Raw genomic sequence first — 7917 nt, forward strand, 5'->3', positions numbered from 1 at the left:
AACTTGCTCCCTACGTTTCATATTAGTTCTCGCTGATTTAGTACGTCTTCGTACTAAATCAAGTTGTACTAAATCATCGAAAACTAATATAGAACGACGATAGTATTTATCATCCCTAAGAAAAAATGATTTTGTACTAAATTTGTGATTGCATGATATGGTTTTGTTCATTCATTAGACAGTAAAAACTTGATTGTGACAAAAGAAGATCCAAATTAGGAAAATAAACTTATTTGTTTCAGCAAAGCAACATTTTTCACAAATAACACGGGAATTTCAGGATACAATTATGAAATAGAAACCATTTAATAATTAATGCTAGCAGTAGCATAATGAGAGTTGGGAGAGACCATAAATCGACCTTAGTGCTCCCTCTGTTTCTAAATATAAGTCTTTTTAGAGATTTCAATATAGATTACATACAAAGCAAAATGAGTGAACCAACATTTTAATGTATGTCTATATACATCCGTATGTAGTCCATATTAAAATCTTAAAAAAAAACTTGTATTTAGGAGCGGAGGGAGTAACTTGAAATAGCCCTAACCGAAATAGAAACCATTCAATAATTAATGCTAGCAGTAGTATAATAGCAGTTGCAAGAGACACTACATCGATCTTTTCTTAGTAGTAACTTGAAATGCAACCCAAAACATCCATAATAACTCAAATTGAACGCATCTTTTGTTCTAACTCCACGTAAATAAACACTTGAGTTAACTCCATACTCCAAACAAAACCACAAGAAAGAGTAAACTCTCACTGTCTCCCCAAGAAACCGCCAGCTCAGCACCAACAACCCTCCTCCCTATCACTTTCCCCTTCCCGTTTTTATTCCCCGGCTCTCCGCGGACCCGGCGAGCTCCGCTGCCATCCCAGACCCGGTAACCCACCCGCTCCTCGCCGGCACGCCGCCGATGAAGCGCGCGCGCAGCTCCGAGATCTTCCTCGGCGGCCGGGCGCGCGCGCGCAGGCGCCTGGCGCCCCTCCTCGCCGCGGCGGCCTTCGCGTACCTCGTCTTCGTCTCCGTCAAGCTCTCCGGCCTCGGCAGCTGGGAGGACGCTGCGGCCATCCCCCGGACGGAGACCGCCGCCTCGCGAGGCGAGCTGCTGCAGCGGGATGCCCTCGAGCGGGCGCCCCGCGGGCGCCGCGCCGCTGGGGGCGGTGCCACTGTCACGGGGTACGGCCGCATCACCGGGGAGATCCTCCGGCGCCACGAAGCTCTTGGCGGGGGCAGTCGGAGGAGGTGGGGCCTGCGGGGGAACTTCTCCGAGCTCGAGCGCATGGCCGCGGAGGCGTGGGCGCTCGGGGCCAAGGCGTGGGAGGAGGCCTCCGCGTTCTCCGGCGACGTGGACGCCATCGTCTCGGGCGACGGCGCGGCGGTCAAGTGCCCCACCTCGCTCGAGCTCGGAGGCGGCGGCGAGGGCGAGACGGCCGCGTTCCTGCCGTGCGGGCTGGCGGTGGGGTCCGCGGTGACGGTCGTGGCGACGGCGCGCGAGGCGGTGGCGGAGTACGTGGAGGCGCTGGAGCGGAGCGGGAGCGGGAACGGGACGGTCATGGTGGCGCAGTTCGCGGTGGAGCTGCGCGGCCTGCGCGCCTCCGAGGGCGAGGACCCGCCCAGGATCCTCCACCTCAACCCGCGGCTGCGCGGCGACTGGAGCCGTCGGCCGGTGCTGGAGATGAACACGTGCTTCCGCATGCAGTGGGGAAAGGCGCAGCGCTGCGACGGCACCCCCTCCAAGGACGACGACCATGGTGCGTGCGCTCAGCTCATTGTACTGCAATTAGCTGTAATTGAGCTTGCTTATTTTGCTGTCTTTATGCTCCTGGCACAAGGACAATGCAACTTTGCCGGTTCAGTAACCAGTAATCTGTATGGGTCAATATACCATTCTGCATTGATCTTCCATTCTCCATTCATAGGCACGCAAGTTTGTGTTTATTTGAATCACTTGCTCATTAGTTATTTTGACTGTTCGTAGAGTTGTAGCAATGATTTTAGTTCCTGTACAATTGAACTTACTGGTACTAGTAGTTGACAGAAAAGGGGATGCTACGTGTAATTGCGTCGCGCTCCATAGTTTTTCAGATTTTCCGTATGCAATTGTAATGTATTGGCTGGATCATGTTTTACCAATCTGTCTCCCAAAATGTTCTCTGATGCTACATATCTTGTACTATGTATTTCTTTTTGAAATGGTATCAACCCTCGCCTCCACGCCTCCGTGTCGGTTGACATTACCTTTATGTGTGCTGACAGTGTTGTTAACTTTTTGCAGTCGATGGGTTTCCAAGATGTGAGAAATGGGAACGGAGGGACATGGCTGATTCAAAAGAAACAAAAACAAGCTCATGGTTCAACAGGTTCATCGGCCGAGCAAAGAAACCAGAAATGACCTGGCCATACCCATTTTTAGAGGGGAAGATGTTTGTTCTCACTATCCAAGCTGGTGTTCAAGGATACCATATTAATGTAGGGGGTCGTCATGTTGCCTCATTTCCTCATAGGATGGTAAATTCTGTTCCTATGACAAAGATTTTATCCGGTGTATACAATTACGGATGTTGTACAGTTCTGCGAATGAAACTACTGACTAGTTTTTGTTCTCAATGTTTATCAGGGATTCACTCTCGAAGATGCAACTGGTTTAGCTGTAACAGGCGGCATAGATGTCCACTCGGTGTATGCAACCTCTCTTCCGAAGGCACATCCTAGTTTTTCTCTGCAAAATGTCTTGGAAATGTCTGATAAGTGGAAGGCTCGCCCTGTGCCAGAGGAACCGATTCAGCTTTTTATCGGCATTCTCTCTGCTACAAACCATTTTGCTGAGCGGATGGCTATTAGAAAAACTTGGATGCAGTTTCCTGCAATCCAATTGGGAAATGTGGTTGCTCGATTCTTTGTCGCACTGGTAAGATAAGTCTTGCTTTCTCCGTTCACAAATATAAGCTGTTCTAACTTTTTTGTGAATCGGATTATATAGACATATTTTAGTGTGTTTGCTCACTCATTTCAGTCCGCATGTAGTCCATATTGAAATATCAAAAACATCTTATATTTGTGAACAGAAGGAGTATGTTTTAAAAAATGACTGAATCCTTTTTGTCGACGCATGATATGCTACAGTTTGGTCTTCATATGCATTTTGCCATAATGTCTTGTTAATATAATTGCAAAATAACGTTAACACCACTGTGGGATATGTTTGCTTTTGTAGAGCCATAGAAAAGAGATAAATGCAGCACTAAAGAAGGAAGCAGAATATTTTGGAGACGTTGTCATTCTGCCATTTATCGACCGGTATGAGTTGGTGGTTCTCAAAACAGTTGCGATATGTCAGTACGGGGTAAGCCATGATGGTTCTTCACATATTAGTTGGCTCTTGGCAATGCTTCATTATCACCCACTCTTATTTCTGTGCAGGTGCAAAATGTTACCGCAGAGTATATCATGAAGTGCGACGATGATACCTTTGTGAGGCTGGATGTAGTGTTGCAACAGGTCTCTACCTTCAACAGAACCTTGCCTCTTTATCTTGGCAACCTAAATCTTTTACACAGGCCTCTCCGGAGCGGTAAATGGGCCGTGACGTTCGAGGTACATTTCGTTTCCCACAATGTGAATCCATATACATACAGCTGTGCACTCCTCACAACGCAGACACCTGCAGGAATGGCCAGAATTGGTGTATCCCCCCTATGCCAACGGACCCGGCTACGTAATTTCGATTGGTATTGCCAGAAACATCGTGTCCCGTCACGCAAATCAGTCACTAAGGGTAAGATCTTTACTCTGACCGAGCTGCAGCGCATCAGTGTCCCCTTGATCCTACCATATCAATATATCATCATCTGACCCTGAATCCACAAGAAAAAAAGTATCATCATCGTCTTACGGCGACCATCTTTTTTTTTGCCGGTGTCTAACGGCCACCATCTGTTGCTGCAGCTGTTCAAGATGGAGGATGTGAGCATGGGCATGTGGGTCGAAGATTACAACACTACCACCATCACCGCCCCGGTGCAGTACATTCACAGCTGGAAGTTCTGCCAGTATGGGTGCGTGGACAACTACTTCACGGCGCACTACCAGTCCCCCAGGCAGATGCTGTGCCTCTGGGACAAACTGTCGTTAGGCCGCGCGCAGTGCTGCAACTACAGATAACATGACGCTCATCCATGGCTGCTTCACCAGAGCAACTGATGGCTTAACTAGGCGGCATCCGTCAGTCCCACTGCCGTAGTGTCATTTTAGAAGAACACCAGGGACCAGGCCAGCATGACTGACACCCACCAGACCGGGTGTCCATCACCCTTAACTCGAGTTCTCTACATCTGCTCTATCGACTGACAGCGGCGGAGACTATGGACATCACCATTGTCTGTTCTTCAGTGCACAAACAAGATACGCCATCAATTGGTTTGATGTTATCAGCTGCTTCACCTCCGGGAGCTCATGCATTGGATATTTGGATGGATGAATCTACTCGTAGTGGAAGACGCTATTTGTTCATGTCATTGAAGATGACTATACAAACACGAGGGGCCAAAATTTGCTGCGTGTAGTGTACAGGGGCGAGTAATTTTGTACTCCAGTTTGTAGGGTTGTTGTGCCCCTGGGTTGCAGAGGGAGCTGATGTCTCGTTGATACTGAATTGGTGTCATGTTCTGTAGGACTAATATAAAAGGGTTTGCTAATTCTTAAGTCTTCTGTTGAGATATGTTTCATAATCTTTGAATCTTCACAAGACATGCACTGAACTACTGATGCACATTTTATAGTTGCTTTTTTTAGAAGAAACAAATCCATGTGCAAGTGGGATCAAACTTTGGCCTCGGGTTTGAGATTTGATACCATGTGTGTCTCGCCGAGGTAGGATATACAGTATTTTTTCATTAGCAGAAGACGTGTCATAGGATAGGTCCTTAGTGTATCTCCGTCCAGCCGAATGCGGCATTGAGATTTGTATTCTTTATTTATTTGCTTCTTTTGTGAGCTGTACTCTGCAGACCAGATTTTGTTTGTTTTGTCGTTTTAATAAAGTGGCCGCATGCATCTCTTCGATGCAGAGGCCGGGGGATGACCTCCTTTTCAAAAAAAAAAGCAGAAGACGTGTCTGTTGGCACAAAGACCGAGATGTTATGACCGTTGATGAAAACCACCATATGTTCTATTCAGTCATTTTTGCACTCGAGTAATTTCTGACTTTTATTGAATTTCAGTTCTTCTGGAATATTTATGATTTATTCTATTCTATGTAGTTTACGTATTTTAACAAACATATGTCATGGTTCTCAGTATTTGTTTTAAAACATTTCAATTCTTTTGTTGTAATACAAGTTCAGACTTTTGTAAGAAATGGAAATTTCCATATTTTTTCTTTGCACCTTTTTTCGGTTTGGGGACTCGACCACATGTCATTGATCACGCCATGCCGACCACATGTCATTGATCACGCATGCTGACCAAGGTGCGGAGCTCTTTTTTTTAATCAAGATATTTAGAGTCCAGGACATGTATTAGGACATCTCGAACGTGGGTCATCAAAATGCCTGCGAATGTTTAGACCAAATTATTCGGACACTTTTAGTGATTGAACATGGATCACCAAATCGGGTCAAATTTGTTTGAACGTCCTAAATCCCACAAGACGGTCCCAAACCGAGGGGAGCTCTAGGGAGTCTGGATGTCTGCCACGTCAGACTCCGACCTCAGACCCACCCAAAAACCAGCCAGCACCCGCACATTTTGACAATCCCCCAGAACCCCCACTCTTCCTGTGTCGAACTCCGCCCTCTCCGACCCAATCGCCGCAGTCCCAACCCATTTCGACCCATTATGCCACCGTCAAGATGGATCTGCCTGAGCCTATCACAATGTTCGTTGTCCTGCCGGACCTGAAGAAGTACAACCGCACAGGCGCATCCACGCTACGGCAAGAGCTGTTGGGGAACGTAGCATAAATTCAAAATTTTCCTACGTGTCACCAAGATCAATCTATGGAGTCATCTAGCAACGAGGGAGGATTGGATCTACATACCCTTGTAGATCGCGCGCGGAAGCGTTCAAGAGAAGGGGGTTGATGGAGTCGTACTCGTCGTGATTCAAATCACCGATGATCCTAGCGCCGAACGGACGGCACCTCCGCGTTCAACACACGTACGGAACGGAGACGTCTCCCATGCCTTGATCCAGCAAGGAGGAGGGAGAGGTTGATGGAGATCCAGCAGCACGACGGCGTGGTGGAAGTAGCGGGATTCCAACAGGGCTTCGCTAAGCGCTGCGGGAGGAGGAAGATGTGTCACGGGAGGGAGAGGGAGGCGCCAGGCCTTAGGTATGGTTGCTCCTCCTTTTCCCCACTATATATAGGGCCAAGGGAGAGGGGGAGGCGCAGCCCTTGCCCCTTCCTCCAAGGAAGGGTGCGGCCAAGGGGGGGGGGGGAGGAGTCCATCCTCCCCAAGGCACCTCGGAGGTGCCTTCCCCTTTTAGGACTCTTCCTTTTTTCTCTACTCTTGGCGCATGGGCCTCTTGGGGCTGGTGCCCTTGGCCCATGTAGGCCAAGGCGCACCCCCTACAGCCCATGTGGCACCCTGGGGCAGGTGGCCCCACCCGGTGGACCCCCGGGACCCTTCCGGTGGTCCCGGCACAATACCGATGACCCCGGAACTTGTCCCGATGGCCGAAATATCACTTCCTATATATAATTCTTTACCTCCGGACCATTCCGGAACTCCTCGTGATGTCCGGGATCTCATCCGAGACTCCGAACAACTTTCGGGTTACCGCATACTAATATCTCTATAACCCTAGCGTCACCGAACCTTAAGTGTGTAGACCCTACGGGTTCGGGAGACATGCAGACATGACCGAGATGACTCTCCGGTCAATAACCAACAGCGGGATCTGGATACCCATGTTGGCTCCCACATGTTCCACGATGATCTCATCGGATGAACCACAATGTCAAGGACTTAATCAATCCCGTATACAATTCCCTTTGTCTAGCGGTACGATACTTGCCCGAGATTCGATCGTCGGTATCCCGATACCTTGTTCAATCTCGTTACCGGCAAGTCTCTTTTACTCGTTCCGTAACACATCATCCCGTGATCAACTCCTTGATCACATTGTGCACATTATGATGATGTCCTACCGAGTGGGCCCAGAGATACCTCTCCGTTTACACGAAGTGACAAATCCCAGTCTCGATTCGTGCCAACCCAACAGACACTTTCGGAGATACCTGTAATGTACCTTTATAGCCACCCAGTTACGTTGTGACGTTTGGCACACCCAAAGCACTCCTATGGTATCCGGGAGTTGCACAATCTCATGGTCTAAGGAAATGATACTTGACATTAGAAAAGCTTTAGCGAACGAACTACACGATCTTTGTGCTAGGCTTAGGATTGGGTCTTGTCCATCACATCATTCTCCTAATGATGTGATCCCGTTATCAACGACATCCAATGTCCATGGTCAGGAAACCGTAACCATCTATTGATCAACGAGCTAGTCAACTAGAGGCTTACTAGGGACATGGTGTTGTCTATGTATCCACACATGTATCTGAGTTTCCTACCAATACAATTCTAGCATGGATAATAAACGATTATCATGAACAAGGAAATATAATAATAACCAATTTATTATTGCCTCTAGGGCATATTTCCAATAGTCTCCCACTTGCACTAGAGTCAATAATCTAGTTCACCATCGCCATGTGATTAACACTCACAGGTCACATCGCCATGTGACCGACATCCAAAGAGTTTACTAGAGTCAATAATCTAGTTCACATCACTATGTGATTAACACTCAATGAGTTCTGGGTTTGATCATGTTTTGCTTGTGAGAGAGGTTTTAGTCAACGGGTCTGCAACATTCAGATCCGTATGTACTTCACAAATCTTTAT

General features: G+C 47.8%; 1 protein-coding gene across 1 annotated transcript; it reads left to right on the plus strand.

Annotated features, from left to right (window-relative positions):
- Window positions 1-800: 800 nt before the first annotated feature.
- LOC125507760 (hydroxyproline O-galactosyltransferase GALT2) lies at window positions 801-4698 on the plus strand. The gene is made up of 7 exons (XM_048672252.2): window positions 801-1755; window positions 2280-2512; window positions 2622-2912; window positions 3219-3347; window positions 3425-3598; window positions 3672-3779; window positions 3950-4698. The coding sequence occupies exons 1-7, from the start codon at window positions 918-920 to the stop codon at window positions 4163-4165; spliced, it is 1989 nt and encodes a 662-aa protein (XP_048528209.2). The 5' UTR covers window positions 801-917; the 3' UTR covers window positions 4166-4698.
- The last annotated feature ends 3219 nt before the right edge of the window (window positions 4699-7917 follow it).

Source organism: Triticum urartu, chromosome 5A, assembly GCF_056163025.1.
Source record: "Triticum urartu cultivar PI428250 chromosome 5A, HENAU_Tu73, whole genome shotgun sequence".
NCBI lineage: Eukaryota > Viridiplantae > Streptophyta > Magnoliopsida > Poales > Poaceae > Triticum > Triticum urartu.